General features: G+C 42.7%; 2 protein-coding genes across 4 annotated transcripts in view; one reads left to right on the top strand and one right to left on the bottom strand.

Moving 5' to 3' along the window:
• The window catches only part of LOC139410917 (phytanoyl-CoA hydroxylase-interacting protein-like), a 29,596-nt gene extending 19,259 nt beyond the window's left edge, over positions 1–10,337 (bottom strand). For 2 of the 3 annotated variants that reach the window (XM_071156579.1, XM_071156580.1), the window contains exon 1: positions 7,259–7,715. The gene's annotated coding sequence lies outside the window, so the exon portion shown is untranslated. Of the gene's footprint in view, positions 1–7,258; positions 7,716–8,715; positions 9,264–9,460; positions 9,778–9,868; positions 10,104–10,238 lie in introns of those variants that run through there. The other variant, XM_071156578.1, reaches the window with a different exon arrangement.
• An 881-nt stretch (positions 10,338–11,218) lies between these two features.
• On the top strand, positions 11,219–24,780 carry LOC139410916 (DNA-directed RNA polymerase III subunit RPC4-like). The gene is made up of 9 exons (XM_071156577.1): positions 11,219–11,400; positions 18,142–18,310; positions 18,409–18,452; positions 22,557–22,714; positions 22,843–22,967; positions 23,064–23,232; positions 23,322–23,572; positions 23,653–23,805; positions 24,124–24,780. The coding sequence occupies exons 2-9, from the start codon at positions 18,143–18,145 to the stop codon at positions 24,241–24,243; spliced, it is 1,188 nt and encodes a 395-aa protein (XP_071012678.1). The 5' UTR covers positions 11,219–11,400; position 18,142; the 3' UTR covers positions 24,244–24,780.
• The last annotated feature ends 1,810 nt before the right edge of the window (positions 24,781–26,590 follow it).

Raw genomic sequence — 26,590 nt, 5'->3', positions numbered from 1 at the left:
GGACTACAAGAAGAAAACCAGCCCCGTCGCGGACCCCGATGTCTTGCTTCCAGACAAACTAAACAACATCTTTGCTCGCTTTGAGGACAATACAGTGCCACCAACACGGCCCTCCTGCGGGCTCTCTTTCACTGCAGCCAACGTGAGTAAAACATTTAAACGTGTTAACCCTCGCAAGGCTGCCGGCCCAGATGGCATCCCTAGCCGCGTCCTCAGAGCGCAGACCAGCTGGCTGGTGTGTTTACGGACATATTCAATCAATCCTTATCCCAGTCTGCTGTTCCCACATGAGGGCCACCATTGTTCCTGTTCCCAAGAAAGCTAAGATATCTGAGCAAAATGACTATCGCCCCATAGCACTCACTTCTGTCATCACGAAGTGCTTTGAGAGACTAGTCAAGGGTCATATCACCTCCACCCTACCTGATACCCTAGACCCACTCCAATTTGCTTAACACCCCAATAGGCACTACAGTGGTAGGCTTGATTACCAACAACAACGAGGGAGGTGCGGGCTCTCGGAGTGTGGTGTCAGGAAAATAACCTCACACTCAATGTAAACAAAACAAAGGAGATGATCGTGGACTTCAGGAAACAGCAGAGGGAGCAGCCAGCCCCCTATCCACATCGACGGGACAGCAGTGGAGAAGGTGGAAAGTTTGAAGTTCCTCGGCGTACACATCATGGACAAACTGAAATGGTCCACCCACACAGACAGCGTTCAGGAGGCTGAAGAAATTTGGCTTGTTACCAAAAACACTCACAAACTTTTACAGATGCACAACCAAGAGCATCCTGTTGGTCTGTATCACCGCCTGGTACGGCAACTGCTCCGCCCACAACCGTAAGGCTCTCCAGAGGGTAGTTAGGTTTGCACAACGCATCACTGGGGGCAAACTACCTGCCCTCCAGGTCACCTACACCACCCGATGTCACAGGAAGGCCAAAAAGATCATCAAGAACAACAACCACCCGACCCACTGCCTGTTCACCCCACTATCATCCAGAAGGCGAGGTCAGTACAGGTGCATCAAAGCTGGGACCGAGAGACTGAAAAACAGCTTCTATCTCAAGGCCATCAGACTGTTAAACAGCTATCACTAACGTTGAGTGGTTGCTGCCAACATACTGACTCAAATCTCTAGCCACTTTAATATAAAAAAAATGGATGTAATAAATGTATCACTAGCCACTTTAAACAATGACACTTTATATATTGTTTACATACCCTACATTACTTATCTCATACTTACAGTGGGGAGAACAAGTATTTGATACACTGCCTATTTTGCAGGTTTTCCTACTTACAAAGCATGTAGAGGTCTGTAATTTTTATCATAGGTACACTTCAACTGTGAGAGACGGAATCTAAAACAAAAATCCAGAAAATCACATTGTATGATTTTTAAGTAATTAATTTTATTGCATGACATAAGTATTTGATCACCTACCAGCCAGTAAGAATTCTGGCTCTCACAGACCTGTTAGTTTTTCTTTAAGAAGCCCTCCTGTTCTCCACTCATTACCTGTATTAACTGCACCTGTTTGAACTCGTTACCTGTATAAAAGACACCTGTCTACACACTCAAACAGACTCCAACCTCTCCACAATGGCCAAGACCAGAGAGCTGTGTAAGGACATCAGGGATACAATTGTAGACCTGCACAAGGCTGGGATGGGCTACAGGACAATAGGCAAGCAGCTTGGTGAGAAGGCAACAACTGTTGGCACAATTATTAGAAAATGGAAGAAGTTCAAGATGACGGTCAATCACACTCGGTCTGGGGCTTCATGCAAGATCTCCCCTTGTGGGGCATCAATGATCATGAGGAAGGTGAGGGATCAGCCCAGAACTACACGGCAGGACCTGGTCAATGACCTGAAGAGAGCTGGGACCACAGTCTCAAAGAAAACCATTAGTAACACACTACGCCGTCATGGATTAAAATCCTGCAGTGCATGCAAGGTCCCCCTGCTCAAGCCAGCAGGGGGAAAGTTGGCGGTTGCACAATGCACTGTTCGGATGCTGGATACATTTTTGATGAACGTGTGAAGGGAACCTAATTTTTGAAGTGTTTTGTTTTACAATCAGATGAAAACATGTTCATGGCACATTAACCTTTTCACACATACCAACAAATGGTATGAGTTGATATACACTGCTCAAAAGAATAAAGGGAACACTAAAATAACACATCCTAGATCTGAATGAATGAAATATTTTTATTAAATACTTTTGTCTTTGCATAGTTGAATGTGCTGACAACAAAATCACACAGAAATTATCAATGGAAATCAAATGTATCAACCCATGGAGGTCTGGATTTGGAGTCACACTCAAAATTAAAGTGGAAAACCACACTACAGGCTGATCCAACTTTGATGTAATGTCCTTAAAACAAGTCAAAATGAGGCTCAGTAGTGTGTGTGGCCTCCACGTGCCTGTATGACCTCCCTACCATGCCTGGGCATGCTCCTGATGAGGTGGCGGATGGTCTCCTGAGGGATCTCCTCCCAGACCTGGACTAAAGCATCCGCCAACTCCTGGACAGTCTGTGGTGCAACGTGGCGTTGGTGATGTCCCAGATGTGCTCAATTGGATTCAGGTCTGGGGAACGGGCGGGCCAGTCCATAGCATCAATGCCTTCCTCTTGCAGGAACTGCTGACACACTCCAGCCACATGAGGTCTAGCATTGTCTTGCATTAGGAGGAACCCAGGGCCAACCGCACCAGCATATGGTCTCACAAGGGGTCTGAGGATCTCATCTCGGTACCTAATGGCAGTCAGGCTACCTCTGGCGAGCACAAGGAGGGCTGTGCGGCCCCCCAAAGAAATGCCATCCCACACCATGACTGACCCACCGCCAAACCGGTCATGCTGGAGGATGTTGCAGGCAGCAGAACGTTCTCCACGGCGTCTCCAGACTGTCACGTCTGTCACATGTGCTCAGTGTAAACCTGCTTTAATCTGTGAAGAGCACAGGGCGCCAGTGGCGAATTTGCCCATCTTGGTGTTCTCTGGCAAATGCCAAACGTCCTGCATGGTGTTGGGCTGTAAGCACAACCCCCACCTGTGGACGTTGGGCCCTCATGGAGTCTGTTTCTGACCGTTTGAGCAGACACATGCACATTTGTGGCCTGCTGGAGGTCATTTTGCAGGGCTCTGGCAGTGCTCCTCCTGCTCCTCCTTGCACAAAGGCGGAGGTAGCGGTCCTGCTGCTGGGTTGTTGCCCTCCTACGGCCTCCTCCACGTCTCCTGATGTACTGGCCTGTCTCCATGCTCTGGACACTACGCTGACAGACACAGCAAACCTTCTTGCCACAGCTCGCATTGATGTCCCATCCTGGATGAGCTGCACTACTTGAGCCACTTGTGTGGGTTGTAGACTCCGTCTCATGCTACCACTAGAGTGAAAGCACCACCAGCATTCAAAAGTGCCCAAAACATCAGCCAGGAAGCATAGGAACTGAGAAGTGGTCTTTGGTCACCACCTGCAGAACCACTCCTTTATTGGGGGTGTCTTGCTAATTGCCTATAATTTCCACCTGTTGTCTATTCCATTTGCACAACAGCATGTGAAATTTATTGTCAATCAGTGTTGCTTCCTAAGTGGACAGTTTGATTTCACAGAAGTGTGATTGACTTGGAGTTACATTGTGTTGTGTAAGTGTTCCCTTTATTTTTTTGAGCAGTGTATAAAACAAAGCAAGATTCAAGACTGTTCAGCTAAAATTATTATATTGAATTCTTGCCATCAACAAAATGTTTAATATTTGGGCCATAAAATCATCGAAGCTCTGCAGATTTTGTTGTGAGGATACATAATCAATAGACCATTTGTTTTTGTATTGCTCTCAGGTAGCCTGTTTCTGGTCTCAGGTTCAGGAAAGGCTGAAAATGCACAACATTGATCTAAAATTGACCCTAGAAATAGGGGGCTCTGCGGTTTGGGTAATGGAATCATTTTTATTTTTTATAAAAACATTCCTTTGTGAGGGGTCTCGGATGGTTGAGGGACAGCTCTTGGGGAACTGTGGGGGGGATCTTGGAGGGTTCGAATCTCCGTTTTTGGCCTTGTGGGAGATCTGTCGAAGTGCCCTTGAGCAGGGTGTGATTACAAAGTTATGTCCTGAATGTGACCAGTTTATTTTGGATGCAATGTTCAGACATTCACAGAAGTAGCGACAGCATACACAATCATCGAAACGGAAAAAGTAGGCTACATTAGTCCTAGCGTTAACTGAGGAAAGATAGACGTAACAGAAGCGGTCATATTTAGATAACTCTCGGCTGGCAGAAACCACAATATGAATGAGCAAATAGCAATTACTGTTTATAATTATTCACATCTCGGGTGAGCTCAACATTGATCTCAATAATTGAGTAAAACCCTTTCTAGAAATCGAAAGTAATCCGACGAGGGGTACTTTCTACGCACCACCATGTTTGTTTTTTCGTATCAACCAAAGATAAGAGTAGACAAGATGAATCTGGTCTGTTCGCAGTATTAATGTTAAAAGGGGTGTGTCATCTACAATCATTCACTTCCGGAAGTTTACTCGAAATATGAGTGAACCAATCTTTCACCTTATTATAACATCTTTGGTCTGACAGCCGTTTACGTGACACCCAGAATGCGTTGTTTATTGTCAACAAACATGGCGCAACACATAGCTGGAAAATAGCTCGACATTAACTTATTATAATCAGTACAACCTTCAAATAAGTATTTTACGCACATCATAGCTGTCCATTACAATCTATGCAGTAATCGGAATGAATTATTTGTCACCAGTACTTGAAAACATTAAAAAAACAAAAAATAAATGTGACAAATTAAATTTGACATCAGATTTCAAATAGCCTAATTACGCCAGCAAAATTGGTATTATTTCACTTACCAATTTTGCTGGCGTAATTAGGCTATTTGAAATCAAATCAAATGTAAGTTATGAACAAAATCTTATTTACAATGACGCCCTAGGAACAGTGGGTTAACTGCCTTGTTCAGGAGGCAGAACAACAGATTTTTACATTGTCAGCTCGGGGATTCGATCCGGCAACCTTTACAGTTACTGGCCCAACGCTCTAACCACTAAGCTACCTGTCGCCCCACATGCACCGAATACAACAGCTCTTAACCAACAATGCAGTTCAAGAAATAGAGTTAATCAAATATTTACTAAATAAACTAAAGTAAAAACATGTAGTCAATCAATACGTAACACAAGAAATGTACATAACAATAACGAGGCTATATACAGGGGGTACCGGTACCGAGTCAATGTGCGGGGGTACAGGTTAATCGAGGTCATTTGTAAAGTGACTGTGCATAGATCATAAACAGCGAGTAGCAGCAGTGGGGGGGATTGAATCTGTTAAGGAGCCCATTGGTACTAGACTTGGCGCTCCGGTATCGCTTGCCGTGCGGTAGCAGATTGAACAGTCCATGAGTCTTTGACAATTTTTTGGGCCTTCCTCTGACACCTCCGAGTATATAGGTCCTGGATGTCAGGAAGCTTGGCCCCAGTGATGTACTGGGCCGTACGCACTACCCTCTGCGCCTTCCGGTCAGATGCTGAGCAGTTGCCATACCAGGCGGTAATGCAACCGGTTATGATGCTCTCCATGGTGCAGCTGTAGAACTTTTTAAGTATCTGGGGACCCATCACAATTATTTTCAGTCTCCTGAGGGGAAAAGGTGTTGTCGTGCCCTCTTCACATCCATCTTGGTGTGTTTGGACCATGATAGTTAGTTGGTGATGTGGACACCGAGGAACTTGAAACTCTCGACCCACTCCACTTCAGCCCGTTGATGTTAATGGGGGTGTTACAGATACAAGTATCCTGTGTGTATTTATTTTCTCTCCTTCTCCCCTACTCACAGGTGGCAATCATCATTCCCTAATCGGTCGCCAATCAGTCGCTAATCAGAAGAGACGCCTGCTCCTTTTCCCTTACCCAATCACATCCCCTTTCCCTTGGTTTAAAAGTATCCCAATCAGTTCTCTCTGGAGATCTCTATCTTGTTTTTGCACCTACATGTCACTTTGTCTGTGATCATTGCATTGTTATGGTGTATGGCTGTTTGTTGGTGGGAAAAGGGGATAACCAGACAAGTTGCCCATGGGCCTACATTACCCGTAGGAAAACAGTGTCTACATACCCTAGTTAGAACTGGGCAGACCACTCACTGTATTTTTGGTTAGTTAGCTGTTCTTAAAGCAGGCTAGACTAGCTTAGGGGTTTGTTTGGATATTTTATTTATTTCCTTGGGTCCAGCTCGGCCCCTTTTTTCCCCACACCCCAATTTACTGTGTGTTTGAAGTAAACCTGAAGTGTTTGACAGATTTATGTTGTCTGTGGCTTTTCGTTCTCACGGTTACTTTTTCACTGGTGTGATTTGCATGAGATATGTTACGGGTCTTGTTTCCATCCCCCCTAGACTGCAGGAAAAAAGGGGTTCGTAACAGGGGGCCTGTTCGGCCCTCCTTTTCCTTTAGTCCACGATTAGCTTCTTTGTCTTGCTCACATTGAGGGAGATGTTGTCCTGGCACCACACTGCCAGGTCTCGGACCTCCTCTCTATAAGCTGTCTCATCATTGTCGGTGATCAGGCCTACCACTGTTGTCAACAAACTTAATGATGGTGTGAACAGGGAGTACAGGAGGGGGCTAAGCACTACCCCTGAGGGGTCCCAGTGTTGAGAATCAGTGTGGCAGATGTGTGGTTGCCTACCCTTACTACCTGGGGGCGGCCCATCAGGAAGTCCATTTATCCAGTTGCATAGGGAGGTGTTTAGTCCCAGGGTCCTTAGCTTAGTGATGAGCTTTGTGGGCACTATGGTGTTGAACGCTGAGCTGTAGTCAATGAACAGCATTCTCACATAGGTGTTCCATTTGTCCAGGTGGGAAAGGGAAGTGTGGAGTGCGATTGAAATGAGGTAAAACAGATTTAAATTTGCCTGCATTAAAGTCCCCGGCCACTAGGACCGCCGCTTCTGGATGAGCATTTTCTTGTTTGCTTATGGCCTTATACAGCTCGTTAAGTGTGGTCTTAGTGCCAGCATCGGTTTGTGGTGGTAAATTGATGACTACGAATAATATAGATGTGAACTCTCTTGGTAGATAGTGTGGTCTACAGCTTATGAGGTATTCTACCTCGGGCGAGCAATATCTCGAGACTTCTTTAATATTATACATCGCGCCCCAGCAGTTATTGACAAATAGACACACACCCTCGCCCCTCGTCTTACCAGACGTAGCTGCTTTGTCCTGCCGAAAAACGGAGATAGCCAGCCAACTCTGTCGTCGTTCAGCCAAGTCTCAGTGAAACACAAGATATTAGTTTCTAATGTCCCGTTGGTAGGATAGTCTTAATCGTAGATTGTCCTGTTTGTTTTCCAATGATTGCACGTTGGCCAATAATACAGAGGGTAGTGGTGGTTTACTCACTCGCCGACTAATTCTCACAAGGCACCCAGACCTCCGCCCCCGGCATTTCTGTATTTTCTTCACGCGAGCGATAGCAATTTGGGCCTTGTCTTGACAAAGCAGTATATCCTTTGCATCGGACTCATTAAAGAAAAAATCTTTGTCTAGTTTGAGGTGAGTAATCACTGTTCTGATGTCCAGAAGCTCTTTTTGGTCATAAGAGAGCAACATAATGTACAAAATTAGCTACAAAAAAATGACAAAACAAACAAAATAGCACAGTTGGTTAGGAGCCTATAAAATTGTAGCCATCCCCCTCCAGCGCCATTAGCGGTTCAGTGTATCTTTGAAAATAAATGTAAAGTTCAATGAGGGCTATGCATTACTGGACAGTGTTGAATATAGGCTAAGTCATAAAATGAGAATAGGCTATAATGAAATGCCCCTTGACAAAAACAATCAAATTTTGTCATGTTAGTCTTGTGCTCACGCTGCTAGGCAAAAACAGTAGATCTTGCCTATGTAGATTAAGATGATGGAAATGTTTTGTAAATCATCTTCAACCACCTGAAGATTGATATTCATTAGATTTTTTTTATTTTAAATGTGGGGTAATTTGTAGAATGGGAAATATAGATCAGAGATGGGTGGTTAACTACCTCTAGGCAGGTCCTATTTGTGACTGACCAGCTAAAAAGCTGTCTTATGTCGCAAATTTTGTAATAGTTTTTATTTTATTTTTTACATTGGATAAAAGCAGAGACTCAGAGCTACAAAATGGTATATCATACACTGCATTTTTTAGGAGCAATGGGAAAGTTGAGAAAAGGGCCTTTGAAAGTTGTTACATACTGGAGAGCTCTACTTTGTCTACACCCATTCAGCATTGTTCACACCCTCTTAAACCAGCCCCACCCATCTCTTTAAGGATTCACATGTGAGGTCATGTGCTAAACAGTTTGTAGTAAAGATTAAGACTAAAAGTGGTAGTAGCCTAGATTAATACTAAAAGTGGTAGTAGCCTAGATTAAGACTAAAAGTGGTAGTAGCCTAGATTAAGACTAAAAGTGGTAGTATCCTACAATGAGGAACAATTCCATGTAAACAGTGTCCAGATAAAAATGTTCTAAATATTAGATGATACGTTCCCAGACACACTTGTCTAAATTGATGGGTCATGTGAAATAAATGCTATAACCCCCAGCCACATCTAGTGGTGGAAAAAGTACTAAGTTGTCATACTTGAGTAAAAGTATAAATAACTTTAAATGCTATTCACCTGAAGAGCTGGTACTGCTTGATCTGTGGCAGTGGCCTGAAGTATGGAGTCGTACGAAGTCAGGTGTTGTTGCCAGCCATAGCTTTCCACCAGCACCGTACCATCCTCCAGTCCAACCAGCTGTGGGATGTTGACCCGTCACAGTGCTGGTGTTGTGAAGGACAGCAATCTCAGACAGTGTTCACTCTGGTCTTTCTGAAGCGCTGCTTGATGAGGTCGAAGCAACAGTCGGGGGAAAACTTGGTGTGGCCTGTGATCAGGAAGTGAAGGTCCAGACCGTGGTGGAGCTAGTGTACGGTCCACCAGGCACAATACCAGAGCACAAACTTGTTCTTGTTTTGGCCACTACAGTTATCACAATTCAGGTCCACACGTGTTTCCTCAACTCTGTAGTTGGTGAAACAATGGTGCATGTAGTTGATGACTGTACTGCTGCCTTTACTGGATGACATGCATTCATCAATCAAGTAGTTGACTTGTGGTATTCCTTCACAGCAGACACCAAACAAGCCCCACTTGCGAAGAGTTAAAAAGTAGATTGGACCTGGCTGCATAGGGTCAGAAGGATAGTGCACCCGCAAACAACAAAAGAACATTAAGACAAATTGCAATTAATTGTCTCACCCCTGTCATTGTCTTTACACGTTGAAATGTATTTGCCTGCCTCCCATATTATATATTTATTATCTGTTTTTTGGTGTATATCTATGTCCTTAATCAGTATAAAGGAGGACATGTTGCTTACTTGTTGAGCAAAATTAAAGATGCAATGCATCCTGATGTCTTTGCTTCCTGGTTCAGTAGGGGCCCACTGAGACAACTGCAGGTCTTGACAGCTGGTCTTGCAGTCAGCAACCACCACCTGGTAGACAGACCGCTCACTCTGAACAAGCAGGAGATGCTGCTCTTGCTTCTTCAGCTTGACTTAACAGCTTCTGGCAGATTTGATAGTTGTTCCTCTGGCACTGCCAGCACAGGTCTGCCCTCGGTTTAGTGCTTGAGATGTGGGGCAGCAATTTCTACACAGATTCCTGAAGGAAGACAGCCCGACTACATGTACCTCTGGAAAACAGACAAAATGTGAGATCAATAAAAGTAGTGCTAATCATGTTGGAGGTCAATTAAATAATCAAAATGTGTTTGTTTTACATACCAAGTGTTGTCATTTATTCCTTGTAGAGACGCCACACCACTGCCTTTGTCACATGAGATGGCAGCAGCTTTCCACCAAAGTGTTTGTGTCCTGGGTGGCATCCTGGTAATACTATTGCATTACCCTCTGCATAGTTGTTGATGAAGTTCACCACTCGCAGCAAGTCCTCATGCTTCAGGTGTAACCAGCAAGCTTTACCTTGGAGTCTTTTGTTTAGACATGTAATATTAGCTAGCTAAAAAAATGAACAAAAATTCCAATCCATAGAGTAACGTTAGCAAGCCAGCCATCTAACCTCCGCTAACGTTAGCTAGTTTACAGCATGCTTTAACTTGGACTCTTTTGTTATTAAGACATGTCACGTTTTTACCTAAATCAGGGATTTCCTCATCGTCTGATTCATTTTCAGAGTCAGAGAGAGTTAGCATGGCACGATCGTCCTCCAGAAAGTAGTCCATCACAACTTTTTCCCACTGACCTTTGTTGATAGCGCCTGATAAATTCAGGGCAGAAATGTTATTGAGAGCAGTAGTAACATATTTGCAATTCTCCATGGCTAATGTTATACAGTATCTTTCGAGAGACACAAGTGCAACACCGCAGACCAATCCAAACTCCTCTCTCGGCATGTCCAGCCCACTCATTATCTCAGCCAATCATGGCTAGCTGGAAGGTTCCTGCTTTCATTGTGGCTAAACCAACTAGGCTCGTAATTTAGCTATTTTATTTGTATTTACAGATTATATAGACATTTGATATTAAGGCACATGAAAGTTCACATGTTCGAAAAGGCATTTCTGCTAAAAAAAAAACGCATTTTGATAAAAAAAATATTTTTTATGTCCAAAACTGTGAAGTCGTGACTTGCGACATATGCCTAGTTTCCTGAATTGGGTCACATTTTAGAGGGATAGTTCAGCAAAATTAGTAATATGTTGGTTTCTTGTAGACAAGAAGAGACTGAAATAAATCCTAAGGCTACAGTATCATTAATATTAGCATGTTCTAATGAAAGAACAATCTAATTCAATGTCCCCCAGTTAGCATACTATAAAGCCCATGCCCAAATAATCTCAAGGTAACTTCAAACCAAGTCATCGGGTTTTGAGTGTGTATTCAATTTTAAAAGAATCGTGATTTTAAAAAAAATCTAAAAAGATTCTATCTCACCGAGGTCATGGGCCTAAACCATATGACAATATGTAGAATTGCACGAAATGATTTCCCCCCAAACTACGGGATCTTCAAAAGTTAGCAGCACTGGTGATTGATTTACACACTCCAGTACAGTAGGTGGCGACATGCACCCCCAACCAACCGCCATATTGAAGTAGAAGAAGAATTCCGCGCACGTGATCCGCGAATAACACAAGTCTGCCAGGACTAGCAGTCATGGCGCTGTACTGCAGATAATGCCGACTTTTCTTGTTGACCAATGACGTAAGAAATCGCCACGGATTTGCTTATTGAAGGGGTGCAGTCAATTTAAACGCAATTCTCTTGGTTTGGTGAACATCTAAAGAAGCAATCAGGTAATTTGAATAAGGCAACAATATCGAAAACGCATTGTCAGAGTCATAGCTAGCTAGATAATGTAACCAGCATGCATTGCTGACATGTGTTGACAGTAACTCCTTGCTCTGTATTAGCGCAATATATACTTTTTTTATGTAGCCTAACTTTACCCTTACTCCTTAAGGTCCAAAGACCTTGTACGTTAGACGTGGACTGACTCTGGCAGCCAAATACTTCATATAAACGTAAATCGATTCTTTCAATTGCGATACGGTTCTAGAAACAACGCCATAGGCGGTGCGTGAGTCAAGTTTGGGGGAGTACATTTTCACCATAAAAATAAAGCATTCCATGTATCATCGCATTTGCTGACTTATGTAAAAGAGCCTACTATTCGTAATGTGATGAATAGATTGGATCGTCATGATTTAGGCTAATAATATAACTCAATCACTGTTAGTTCTGTTGGTTCCTACAAGAGCACAAAACATGTACATTCTAGCCATCTTTGAAAAGCAAGTCAGGTAAAGAGCTTTTTTGTTTTAAAGGGGCAGTGTTAAAATCAAATTGTATTTGTCATTTGCACCGAATACAACAGCTTTAATAGACCTTACCGTGAAATGCTTACTTACAAGCCCTTAAACAACAATGTACTTCAAGAAGTAGAGTTAACAAAATATTTACTAAATAAACTAAAGTAAAACATTTAATCATTAGGTAACACAAGAAATGTACATAACAATAACGAGGCTATATATATGTATATACTGGTACGAGTCAATGTGCAGGGGGTACTGGTTAATGGAGGTAATTTGTAAAGTGACATAGATAATAAACAGCAAGTAGCAGCAGTGGGGACGGGGGAACACAATAAAATAACAATAACGAGGTTATTAACAGGGGATACCTGTTCTGTTGCCATAACTGATTTGACTGAGAAATATCAGGTAGATAGGATAGCCAGCTGCAGCCATAACCAAGCTATGCCAGATAGCTTCTGTCAGCTTGGCTAAACACAAGGTCAGCGCAGGCTTTAGCCTAAGCATAGAACTGAATCACACCATACCCAAACCGGACACGCGCAAATTGATTTTTGTCCCCCACACCAAACATGATCACGACACGCAGGTTGAAATGTCAAAACAAACTCTGAACCAATTATGGGGACAGGTCGAAAACCATTAAACATTTATGCCAATTTTGCTAGCTAGCTTGCAGTTGCTAGCTAATTTGTACAGGGATATAAACGTTGAGTTATTTTACCTGAAATACACAAGGTCCTCTACTTCGACAATTAATCCACACATAAAACAGTCAACCAAATTGTTTCTAGTCATCTCTTCTCCTTCAGGCTCTTTCTTCTTTGGACTTTATATGGCGATTGGCGTCTAACTTTCATAAAGGTGTATTACCACGATCGACCGACCTCCGTTCATCCTCTAATCATCCACGTGCCATCTCCTCATTGGTTATCTGCTTCTATAAACCAATGAGGAGATGGGAGAGGCAAGACTTGCACCGCGTTCAGCGTCACAAATAGAACTGACTTCTATTTTAGCACTTGGAAACGCAGACGCTCGTTGGCAAGCGCGAGCAGTGTGGGTGCAATGATTGACTAACATGTATGTGTACATTTATTTTGCAATGCGCACACGACGTGATCGGTGTGGTCAGCATGTCAGGGTCCTCAGCTTCTAAACTTGGTTCTTTCCATTGCAAAGCTAACTTTGCTTACCTTGCTGTACTCACTACTGTCCTTGTGTGTATCTTTGCCATTCAATCACAAACATCAAACAACACCCCCAAGACAACTTGTTTGCCTGCAGTCTTGGCCTTTCTTAATGAACATGGATGAAAAATGAGGCCAAATCAGGAAGTGCAGTCGCCCTTTAACAAAACTTGCCCGGCCAGAAGAGATACTATGGTCTATAGGCGCTAAAGATAGTAGCGTCGATAAATGGGTTACATGCATATACACTCCCCGTCATATTTATACTCCAACATTTTGGATGTCGGATACAATGTTTAAAATGAGGGAACAGTATAGAACAGTGTTTCCCAACCCTGGTCCTCGAGTTGCCCCAACAGTACACATTTTTATTGTAACCCTGGACAAGCACACCTGATTCAACTTGTCAACTAATCATCAAGCCCTCAATGAGTTGAAGTACTTTTTTTTTATATATATATATATATATATAAGTATTTGGACAAATTCACTTAGTGTATTAAAAGTTTAGTATTTTGTCTCCTATTCTTAGCATGCAATGACGACATCAAGCTTGTGACTCTACAAACTTGTTGGATGCATTTGCAGTTTGTTTTAATTGCTTCGGATTATGTTTTGCTCAATGAGAACTGAATGGTAAATAATGTATTATCATTTTGGAGTCACTTTTATTGTAAATAAGAATATAAGATGCTTCGGAACACTTCTACATTAATTTGGATGCTACCACAGTGGTTACCTTAGGATTTTCTTCGGCAGCAGTGTCAAAGTTGGCGTGGGGGGTGGTGGGCATAGCTAATGGCATAGTCTCCGACCAAAATTTGAGGCCCCCTCTTGGCCGCAGAGGCAAAATGTTGCCACTTCAAAGTTAATTTCCTTCAATTCAACATGTTTTGCATGCTTTTAAATTGTCAGCAAAAAAAAAATATATTTATATATATACAGTGCATTTGTAAAGTATTCAGACCCCTTCACTTGTTCCACCTTTTATGTAACAGCCTTATTTTAAAATGGATTAAATAGTTTTTTTCCCCCTCATCAATCTACACACATTTTTGCAAATGTACTAAAAATAAAAAAACATATCACATTTACATAAGTATTCATACTAGGGATGCACTGTATATCGGTGAACATATCGGAAGCTTCCGATATTAGCTAAAAATGCCAACATTGTTATCGGCCCGATGTCTAGTTTAACGCCGACGTTAACTGATGTCATAGATGGCGTGCATACCTATATAACGTAGGTACATTACGTAATGACGGCACGTAAAATGTTGTATTACACATGCAACACAGCATTCCTAACCTAGCCCACACAATGTTGACTGCTCGATCCACACAGCAGACAAGTCGAGCAGTCATTTGAAAGAGTAAGAATTTCAGCGAGACATCTCAAAGGCGAAATCCATTAAAGCCAAGATAATGGAATTCATTGCCCTTGACAATCAACCATCCTCTGTCGTGGGTGATGTTGACTTTCGCTGACTGGTCGAACACAGGTACACACTACCAAGTGAGCTATTTTTCAGATGTTTCCCTACCGGAATTATTACACTGTAATAGCGTCACTGCTATTAGCTTTTCGACATACATACTATGGAACGCCGTTTGGGTCTTTGCGTGTCAAAAAAGATAATAGTAGCACTGTCGCAGCTGTACAAAAAAGTCTGCAAACACTGGCCACGAACGATGTGTTTACAATACGACGTTGGTAATAAAGCATAATTTGTTTGACCGCAACTTCTGGGGTAGCTAGATTTAGCTCGGTACCAAGCTAGCACCATTACAACCAGCCTGAAAACAGTGACCAGTAGAAACTGCAGTCATTTTCATTATTCTTAGCAATGATTTAGGAATCCTTGTAAGTCTTAGCTAGGTTGCCACTTGTTGTTCGCCTATTGAAATTAAACTTCAGTTCCTGAAAATAAATAGCTAGCCAGCTACTTAACCCTGCTGCCCAAAACTAACATTATAAGCAGCCAGCTAGCTTGGTCTGGCTAGTGAGACTCGACCGGACAGGGTTATGTGTTGTGAATCTACCACAATAAACATTAGGCATAATAGTGGAATTTGCGGTTTGCCTTCAAAATTAAAGTATGTCATTGACAGTGATGCAAATGAATACAAATAGTAGAATTATGCCATACTTTTATTTTGAAGGCTACCCCCAAAGTCCACTATTGTGGCTAATCCTTATTGTGGCTAGCTTCACACAGATGGGTCCGACCACCATTAATCAAATAAGAACTGTCTTATAAATTAGGGTTATTTTAATGACACCTAGCTATATAGCTACTGAAACAGATTATGTTGTGTATTTGACGCGTGTCGTCAAACCATACACAAAGACCCAAACGGCGTTCCATAGAAATCCTGGTTGAGAATGAAATGACTGAACAACGAAACAGTACAGCAAATAAGTGAAATAAATTGGTTTTGATTTATGTTTTACTGGTAATGGGGACATATGTAAATGCCAACAAAATAACTTTTTGGTGTGTCTGTGTAACCTTTATTTAACTAGGCAAGTCAGTTAGAATAAATTCTTATTTACAATGACGGCCCGGACGACGCTGGGCCAATTGTGTGCCGCCATAAGGGACTCCCAATCACGGCCAAATGTGATACAGCCTGGTTTCGAACCAGGGACTGTAGTGTCACCTCTTCCAGACGCGTCCGTCTCTGTGTGTGTGTTAACTATTTAACTGTACGAGAATGCTTAAACGGCCGCAAAAAAATTAAATATCGGTGATCGGTATCGGGTTTTTTTTGGCAAGGAAAATGTCATATTGGTGCATTACTAATTCAGACCCTTTACTCAGTACTTTGTTGAAGCACCTTTGGCAGTGATTACAACCTCGTCTTCTTTGGGTATGACGCTACAAGCTTGGCACACCTGTATTTGGGGAGTTTCTCTCATTCTTCTCTGCAGATCCTCTCAAGCTCTGTCAGGTTGGTTGGGCAGCGTCACTGCACAGCTATTTTCAGGTCTCTCCAGAGATGTTCGATCGGGTTCAAGTCCGGGCTCTGGCTGGGCCACTCAAGGACATTCTGAGACGTGTCCCGAAGCCACTCCTGCGTTGTCTTTGCTGTATGCTAAGGGTCATTGTCCTATTGGAAGGTGAACATTCGCCCCAGTCTGAGGTCCTGAGCGCTCTGGAGCAGGTTTTCATCAAGGATCTCTGTACTTTGCTCCGTTCATCTTTCTCTCGATCCTGACTAGTCTCTCAGTCCATGCCGCTGAAAAACAACCCCACAGCATGATGCTGCCACCACTATGCTTCACTGTAGGGATGGTGCCAGGTTTCCTCCAGACGTGACACTTGGCATTCAGGCCAAAGAGTTGAATCTTGGTTTCATCAGACCAGAGAATCTTGTTTCTCATGGTCTGAAAGTCCTTTTGGTGCCTTTTGGCAAACTCCAAGTGGGCTGTCAGGTGCCTTTTTACTGAGGAGTGGCTTCTGTCTGGTCACTCTACCATAAAGGCCTGATTGGTGGAGTGTGCAGAGATGGTTGCCTTTCTGGTAGGTTCTCCCATCTCCACAGAGAAACTCTGGAGCTCTGTCAGAGTGACCATCAGGTTCTTGTTCACCTCCCTGACCAAGGCCCTTCTCTCCCGATTGCTCAGTTTGCCTGGGTGGTTCCAAAGTTCTTCCACTTATAAATTATGGCAGCCACTGTGTTCTTGGTGACCTTCGATGCTGCAGAAGTTTTTTTTATACCCTTCCCCTGATTTGTGCCTCGACACAATCCTGTCTCGGAGCTCTACAGACAATACCTTCGACCTCAGATGTTGTTCCACTTTTATCAAGGGGCCCAATGTGTGCCATGAAAATGCACCCCACACCACCACCACCAGCCTGCAACGTTGACACACAACATGATGGATGCATGTATTGTGGTTTCTGCCATACCCTTGTCCTCCCATCAGCATAAAACAACAGGATCCAGGCATCCTCAGTCCAGGCAATGTTTTGGTTTTCATTCCTTAGCCCACTACAACCGCAGTTTCAGCAAAAAAAAAGAAAGAAGTGGAACTCTTTGGCTGCCATACCCCATTTGTGTCAAGGTACGATGAGTTGTGCATTCTTTTATGGGTCTTTGGGCACCAATGTTGTACTGGACTGTCAGTTGACTAACTAGCCCATCTGTTGCTCTGAACAAGTCAGCCTCCTTTGTCCTTTTTCATCAGTGAACTGTTTTTCGACCACTGGTCTTGATTGATTTTACAGGTGACATCAATAATGGATCATAGCTTTATCCCGCATTCACCTGATCAGTCTGTCACGGAAAGAGTTTTGTTTTGTACACTGTGTACATCATTGGTTTTGCCAAGGGCCGAGAAGATTCTTAGTTTGAGCTAGTTTCCTGCAATCCTACACATTTGCCATGAGGTTGAGAGAAAATTTCCTGAAATTCTATATCTGAGTGACTAAAATATAATAACAAAATCAATGAGGCCTCATGCCATGACATTTTGGGAATTTTAGATTCTCCCTGACAGTCTCTAGTTTTTTTTTATTTTGGTGATTGTAGGTTCTCAAAGATCTTATTGAAAAACAATTAGCTCCAATATATTTTCTACTTTATATTTGGTTTGAGTCGTTTAAGTTTACACTGAATGTGTTACCATCCGAGTAGCCTGCCACTGCTAAATTAATATAGGGGAAACAATGTACCATGATTATGAATGAATCCAGAATAATGATGAATGACAAAGTAAGAGGAACAATGATCATACCCCCTAAAACATTGTGACCTCCACTCTTTTTGGCAATGGTGAGAGGATAGCAGTTTTGGAGGCGCATGATCTTCAGATAAAATCGCCTGATATGAAACATTTGATCTCAAATCCAAAATGCTGGAGTATAGAGCCAAATCGACACATTTTTAGCTTAACTATCCACATAAATACAGAGGGGAGTATAGGTGTTCTTATGAAGACTTCTTGAATAAAGGTGTGTGGATAGTTGTCATCTGTTTTTAGCTTTTCAAATAAATTATTTCTAATTGCGTTGTCCAGGATGGCTGATCCAGGCTCAAGCAACCCCGGTGGCCCTTCTCACACTCCGGCAACACCCGGAGGGAGTGGCAGGGGTTTGGTGATGGGACGACGGCTACCAGCTACTATCTCCCCTGGCCGTCTCCCTTCCATGCGCTCCAGAGACCTCACCCTGGGAGGTGTGAAAAAGGTAGGCTCAGTGAATTGTATACCGTGTTTAATGGTCTCACCAGAACCTTTGTATTTGTTTAACGAAGTAAATCTTGACTCCCATGTTTTATCTTTCAGAAAACTTTCACCCCTAACATTATTGGCCGCAAAGCTAAAGAAGAGTAAGTTCAGTTGTTCAGTCTGTGACGATATATAAAGCTCTTCCTTTGTCCTTGGTGGAACAAGAAATTGCCAAGAAACTGAAGATGTCGTACAACGCTGTGTACTACTCCCTTCACAAAACAGTGCAAACTGGCCCTAACCAGAATAGAAAGAGGAGTGGGAGGCCCCGGTGCACAACTGAGCAAGAGGACAGTGTTGTACGACAACACAGTGTTGTACGACATCTTCAATTTCTTGGCAATTTCGCATGGAATAGCCTTAATTTCTCATAACAAGAATAGCCTGACCAGTTTCAGAAGAAAGTTCTTTGTTTCTGGCCATTTTGAGCCTGTAATCGTACCCACAAATGCTGATGCTCCTGATACTCAACTAGTCTAAAAAAGGCCAGTTTTATTGCTTTAATCAGAACAACAGATTTCTGCTGTGCTAACATACAATGGGGCAAAAAATTATTGTCAGCCACCAATTGTGCAAGTTCTCCCACTTAAAAATATGAGAGGCCTCTAATTTTCATCATAGGTACACTTCAACTATGACAGACAAAATGAGAAAAAAAAATCCAGAAAATCACATTGTAGGATTTTTAATGAATTTATTTGCAAATTATGGTGGAAAATAAGTATTTGGTCACCAACAAACAAGCAAGATTTCTGGCTCTCACAGACCTGTAACTTATTCTTTAAGAGGCTCCTCTGTCCTCCACTCGTTACCTGTATTAATGGCACCCGTTTGAACTTGTTATCAGTATAAAAGACACCTGTCCACAACCTCAAACAGTCACACTCCAAACTCCACTATGGCCAAGACCAAAGAACTGTCAAAGGACACCAGAAACAAAATTGTAGACCTGCACCAGGCTGGGAAGACTGAATCTGCAATAGGTAAGCAGCTTGGTTTGAAGAAATCAACTGTGGGAGCAATTATTAGGAAATGGAAGACATACAAGACCACTGATAATCTCCCTCGATCTGGGGCTCCACGCAAGATCTCACCCTGTGGTGATCACTAGAACGGTGAGCAAAAATCCCAGAACCACACGGGGGGGACCTAGTGAATGACCTGCAGAGAGCTGGGACCAAAGTAACAAAGCCTACCATCAGTAACACACTACGCCGCCAGGGACTCAAATCCTGCAGTGCCAGACGTGTCCCCCTGCTTAAGCAAGTACATGTCCAGGCCCGTCTGAAGTTTGCTAGAGAGCATTTGGATGATCCAGAAGAAGAATGGGAGAATGTCATTTGGTCAGATGAAACCAAAATATAACTTTTTGGTAAAAACTCAACTTGTCGTGTTTGGAGGACAAAGAATGCTGAGTTGCATCCAAAGAACACCATACCTACTATGAAGCATGGGGGTGGAAACATGCTTTGGGGCTGTTTTTCTGCAAAGGGACCAGGACGACTGATCTGTGTAAAGGAAAGAATGAATGGGGCCATGTATCGTGATATTTTGAGTGAAAACCTCCTTCCATCAGCAAGGGCATTGAAGATGAAACGTGGCTGGGTCTTTCAGCATGACAATGATCCCAAACTCACCGCCCGGGCAACGAAGGAGTGGCTTCGTAAGAAGCATTTCAAGGTCCTGGAGTGGCCTAGCCAGTCTCCAGATCTCAACCCCATAGAAAATCTTTGGAGGGAGTTGAAAGTCTGTGTTGCCCAGCAACAGCCCCAAAACATCACTGATCTAGAGGAGATCTGCATGGAGGAATGGGCCAAAATACCAGCAACAGTGTGTGAAAACCTTGTGAAGACTTACAGAAAACATTTGACCTCTGTCATTGCCAACAAAGGGTATATAACAAAGTATTGAGATAAACTTTTGTTATTGACCAAATACTTATTTTCCACCATAATTTGCAAATAAATTCATTGTAGGATTTTTAATGTGATTTTCTGGATTTTTTTTCTCATTTTGTCTGTCATAGTTGAAGTGTACCTATGACGAAAATTACAGGCCTCATCTTTTTAAGTGGGAGAACTTGCACAATTGGTGGCTGACTAAATACTTTTTTGCCCCACTGTAATTGCAAAACGGTTTTCTAATGATCAATTAGCCTTTTTAAAATTATAAACTTGGATTAGGTAACACAACGTGCCATTTGAACACAGGAGTGATGGTTGCTGATAATGGGCCTCTGTACACCTATGTAGATATTCCATGTAAAAATCAGGCATTTACAGCTGCAATAGTAATTTAAAACATGAACAATGTCTACACTGTATTTCTGATCAATTTGATGTTACTTTAATGGAATTTGTTATAGCTTTTCTTTCAAAAACAAGGACTTTTCTAAGTGACCCCAAACTTTTGAACGGTAGTATGTGTGTGTTTATATATACAGTTGAAGTCAGAAGTTTACATACACCTTAGCCAAATACATTTAAACTCAGTTTTTCACAATTCCTGACATTTAATCCTAGTAAAAATTCCCTGTCTTAGGTCAGTTAGGATCACCACTTTATTTTAATAATATGAAATATCAGAATAATAGTAGAGAATTATTTATTTCAGCTTTTTATTTCTTTCATCACATTCCCAGTGGGTCAGAAGTTTACATACACTCAATTAGTATTTGGTAGCATTGCGTTTAAATTGTGTAACTTATGTCAAACATTTTGGGTAGCCTTCCACAAGCTTCCCACAATAAGTTGGGTGAATTTTGGTTCATTCCTCCTGACAGAGCTGGTGTAACTGAGTCAGGTTTGTAGGCCTCCCTGCTTGCACACGCTTTTTCAGTTCTGCCCACAAATTTTCTATAGGATTGAGGTCAGGGCTTTTTGCTGGCCACTCCAATGCCTCGACTTTGTTGTCCTTAAGCCATTTTGCCACAACTTTGGAAGTATACTTGGAGTCATTGTCCATTTGGAAGACCCATTTGCTTCAATATATCTACATAATTTTCTTCCACATGATGTCATCTATTTTGTGAAGTGCACCAGTCCCTCCGGCAGCAAAGCACCCCAAAAACATGATGCTGCCACCACCGTGCTTCATGGTTGGAATGGTGTTCTTCGGCTTGCAAGCCTCCCCCTTTTTCCTCCAAACATAATGATGGTCATTATGGCCAAACAGTTCTATTTTTGTTTCATCAGACCAGAGGACATTTCTCCAAAGTGCAGTTGCAAACCGCAGTCTGGCTTTTTTATGGCAGTTTTGGAGCAGTGGCTTCTTCCTTGCTGAGCGGCCTTTCAGGTTATGTCAATATAGGACTCGTTTTACTGTGGATATAGATACTTTTGTACCTGTTTCCTCCAGCATCTTCACAAGGTCCTTTGCTGTTGTTCTGGGATTGATTTGTACTTTTCGCACCAAATTACCTTCATCTCTAAGAGACAGAACGTGTCTCCATGCCTGAGCGGTATGACGGCTGCGTGGTCCCATGGTGTTTATACTTGCTTACTATTGTTTGTACGGATGAATGTGCTACTTTTAGGTGTTTGGAAAATGCTCCCAACCATGAACCAGACTTGTGGAGGTCTACAATTTTTTTTCTGAGGTCTTTGCTGATTTCTTTTGATTTCCCCATGATGTCAAGCAAAGAGGCACTGCATTTGAAGGTAGGCCTTGAAATACATCCACAGGTACACCTCCAATTGTCTCAAATGATGTCAATTAGCCTATCAGAAGCTTCTAAAGCAATGACATAATTTTCTGGAATTTTCCAAGCTGTTTAAAGACGCACTCAACTTAACATACGCTAACTTCAGACCCACTTGCAATTGTGATACAGTGAATTATAAGTGAAATAATCTGTCTGTAAACAATTGTTGGAAAAATTACTTGTCATGCACAAAGTAGATGTCCTACCCGACTTGCCAAAACTAGTTTGTTAACAAGAAATTTGTGGAGTGGTTGAAAAACGAGTTTTAATGACTCCAACCTAAGTGTATGTAAACTTCTGACTTCGTGTGTGTGTGTGTGTGTGTGTGTGTGTGTGTGTGTGTGTGTGTGTGTGTACACACACAGATCTCAAGATGAATGCGCTAGCTGTAGGTCTGCTAAGTGACAAATTGAAATACAGTGCATGATTCTAAAAATTTTCCAGCACATACTGGATCTTAGGAATGACCATATGTTGAGAGTTTGACTTTCGTCTACCATAGGCAGAAGGTTGAGGGTGGACAAAGGAGGGAGAGGAGGGAGAACGATCGGGGTCGTGAGCGAGGTGGTAGGGGTGGTCGGGGCCGGGGACGTCCAGAGGTCATCCAGTCCCACTCTATCTTTGAGCAGGGGCCTGCAGAGATGATGATTAAGAAAAGAGGTATGGCCGGGTCATTCATTCAGCTGGGATTCCATTACATGTTATATGGTGTAATATTTTGTGTAGACCATATTGATGTATTGTGATTTGTGTTTTAACCCATGAGTTTCTTCCTGTGCTCCAATCAGGTGGCTATGAAGGTGAGAGAGATGCACCAAGTGTGGGTCCCTCACCCATCATCAACATCAAGAAGGAGAAGAGGGAGACCGAGGAAGAGACCAAAGAAATTTTGCGCGCTCTGGAACGAGACAATGTGAGTCCTCCATGTACTTATGTCTCATCATGCTGTCTGCCTGTGCATTTATTCCTTGCCCACTTACTTAAAAGTAATTTAACTAATTTCCACCAGTTCCTGGATGACCCTCACCTAAGGAGTGATGTAAGGAGCTGTCCTGTCCAGCTGCCCCTGGCTGTGTCAGGGTGGGGATTCAAGGAGGAAAGTGATGTGACAGCCTCCTCCAAACCAGACAAGTCTGAAGAGGATAGTGAGGCCATGGATGGCATAAATGCAGTCAAAGGTAACAATGATACATGTCAGTTAAAATGAAACAATATGGCAAAACAATGGGCTCCAACTGTCTAGCCATGTGTCTCCCTCTCTCTTCAGTGAAACAGGAGCCAGAAGATGCGCTAGAGGTAAAGAAAATGGAACCCACTTTCAGACCACCACCTCTCCCTGAGCCTGAAGTTTTATCTGAGCTGCTGGAGAGCTGGAGTCAGACCAAAGAAGAGGAGCTGTTCTTTATTCAGCTTCCTGACTCCCTACCAGGGCAGCCGCCCACCCAAGAGGTCAGGCCAGTGAAGACAGAGATGCAGTCAGAGGATGGACAGTCCATGCTTTTGAAAACGGAATCTCAAGTAGGTATTTAAATATGTGGTTCAGAGAGCAAGACTACTGTGTATACGATCAGTTTCCATGTCTGTCCTCTGTGGAATAGGAGGAGCAGCAGGAGGAAAACAGTTGTCATCTGAGGGACCTGCAGGAGGGTCTGGTTGGACGGCTGTTGGTGCGGAAGTCTGGTCGGGTTCAGCTCATACTGGGGCATGTCACACTAGATGTGGCTCTGGGAACCTCGTGTGCTTTCCTCCAGGTCAGAGAGAACAACTTTTGGCTTCTCATAGTTGGTTAAAATCATATGATGCACACCAGATGATCAGTATCAGGATGATGTCACTGGAAATACTTATCTTCCATCTTTTTTACTACAAAACATAGAAACCTGCCGTTTTCATGTTGATGTTGGGGGTGGTCTTTCAACTTGATGTTGAAAGAAGTTGAATTTCCCTTTAAATCTTCACTTCTCTGTAGTTTTATAGTTGTACAGTATGTAAACATATACATATTATTTTATGTTTGCCTTGTATGTCATTGTCTGACAAGCCCCCCCCCCCTACTCTAATTCCATTAGGAGCTGGTGTCAGTTGGAACAGGAGAGGGCCGGACTGGTGACTTGTCAGTGCTGGGACACATCAAACACAAATTGGTCTGCTCGCCAGACTTTGAAGCCCTGTTGGAGAACAGAGTGTGACGAACCATTAGGCAATACAGTGGGGACACTACAGTGGGGACCTAATCCAGAAAGACACACAGACCATGCAGTGCTGTATCAGGTCTATAAGGACAGTAGTACCACACGCAGACAACACCCAGCTTTTTTCAGGTGTCCAATGTGGTTAATTGGTCCTGGAAAGTCGCAGAATGTGTAATAGAAAGTCAGAGCTCCTACCACTATTTTGTAAGAATAGACAGCTTGTTTACGGAACATTGTATTTATTTTTCTCTCTGCAGAAAGTGATAGGAGAATATATTTTGAGATGTGTTCTAAAAAAGATGTGCTAAGTGACTCCAATAAATGGAAGGTACAGTATTCTCTTCATGAATGTGCCAAATTCCAAATGGCCTATTCCAGTGTTATAAGCAGATCCCTATCAGTTCTCTGCTCGTGAGGGATAAGTTGGAAAAGTAATATTGCCCCTGTAGTATCCTGTAAACGCATACCTAAATTACTGGATGTAAGATGACATTTTACTTGGATGTAAGATGAATAAAAAGAACAAAGAAAAGTTCCTGTGTGCTTTATGTATTCTTCAGACCCCTTGACTTTTTCCATATTTTATGTTACAGCCTTATACTAAAATGGATTAAATCCAAAATGTTCATCAATCTACACACAATACCCCATAATAAAAATAGCAAATTTATAAAAAAGATAATTTAATTAAAAATAAACATACCTTATTTACATAAGTATTCAGACCCTTTGCTATGAGACTTGAAATTGAGCTCAGGTTCATCCTGTTTCCATTGATCATCCTTGATGTTTCTACAACTTGATTGGAGTCCACCTGTGGTAAATTCAATTGATTGGACATGATTTGGAAAGACACACACCTGTCTATAAGATCCCACAGTTGACAGTGCATGTCAGAACAAAAACCAAGTCATGAGGTCGAAAGAATTGTCTGTAGAGCTCAGAGACAGGATTGTGTCGAGGCACAAATCTGGGGAAGGGTACCTGCAGCATGGAAGGTCCACACAGTGGCATCTATCATTCTTAAATGGAAGAAGGTAAATGGAAGAAGCCACCAAGACTCTTTCTAGAGCTGGCCGCCTGGCCAAACTGAGCATTCGGGGGAGAAGGGCCTTGGTCAGGGAGGTGACCAAGAACCTGATGGTCACTCTGATAGAGCTCCGGAGTTCCTCTGTGGAGATGGGAGAACCTTCCAGAAGGACAACCATCTTTGCAGTACTCCACCAATCAGGCCTTTATGGTGGAGTGGCCAGACGGAAGCCACTACTCAGTAAAAGGCACATGACGGCCTGCTTGGAGTTTGCCAAAACGCACCTAAAGGACTCAGATGATGAGAAACAAGATTCTGTGGTCTGATGAAACCAAGATTTAACTCTTTGGCCTGAATGCCAAGTGTCACATCTGGAGGAAACCAGGCACTGCTCATCACCTGGCAATACCATACCTACAGTGAAGCAGGGTGGTGGCAGCATCATGCTGTGCAAATATTTTTCAGTGCCAGGGACTGGGAGACTAGTCAGGATCGAGGGAAAGATGAACGGAGCAAAGTACAGAGAGATCCTTGATGAAAACCTCCTCCAGAGGACTCAGGACCTCAGACTGGGGCTACACTCGCATTAACATCTGCTAATCATGTGTGTGACAAATACAATTTGATTTGATTTGAGGTTCACCTTCCAACAGGACAACGGCCGTAAGCACACAGCCAAGACAACTCAGTAGTGTCTTCGGGACAAATCTCAATGTCCTTGAGTGGCCCAGCTAGAGCCCGGACTTGAACCCGATCAAACATCTCTGGAGAGACCTGAAAATAGCTGTGCAGAAACGCTCCCCATCCAACCTGACAGAGCTTGAGAGGATCTGCAGAGAAGAATGGGAGAAATTCCCCATATACAGGTGTGCCAAGCTTGTAGTGTCATACCCAAGAAGACTCGAAGTTGTAATCACTGGCAAAGGTGCTTCAACAAAGTACTGAGTAAAGGGTCTGAATACTTATGTAAATGTGATATATCCGTTTGATTTTTTTATACTTTTGCAAAAATGTCAAAAGAACTGTTTACTTTGGCATTATGGGGTATTGTGTGTAGATTGAGAGAGGGGGAAAAAACACTTAATCAATTTTAAAGTAAGGCTCTAATGTAACAAAGTGAAAAAAGTCAAGGGGTCTGAATACTTTCTGAATGCACTGTAGGTTGGTCATCTAGGTTTGTACCTGTAGACTTTCCATCACCATGGAGAAAAACGATGCACGATATAGTAATTGAGTACATTGAGACATCAAATCTATTTATGTAGCCCTTCTTACATCAGCTGATATCTCAAAGTGCTGTCCAGAAACCCAGCC

Source organism: Oncorhynchus clarkii, chromosome 6 (genome assembly GCF_045791955.1).
Source record: "Oncorhynchus clarkii lewisi isolate Uvic-CL-2024 chromosome 6, UVic_Ocla_1.0, whole genome shotgun sequence".
NCBI classification, from domain to species: Eukaryota; Metazoa; Chordata; class Actinopteri; order Salmoniformes; family Salmonidae; genus Oncorhynchus; species Oncorhynchus clarkii.
Note: the sequence above shows the minus strand (reverse complement) of the source record. Positions and strands in the feature narration are given on the sequence as shown.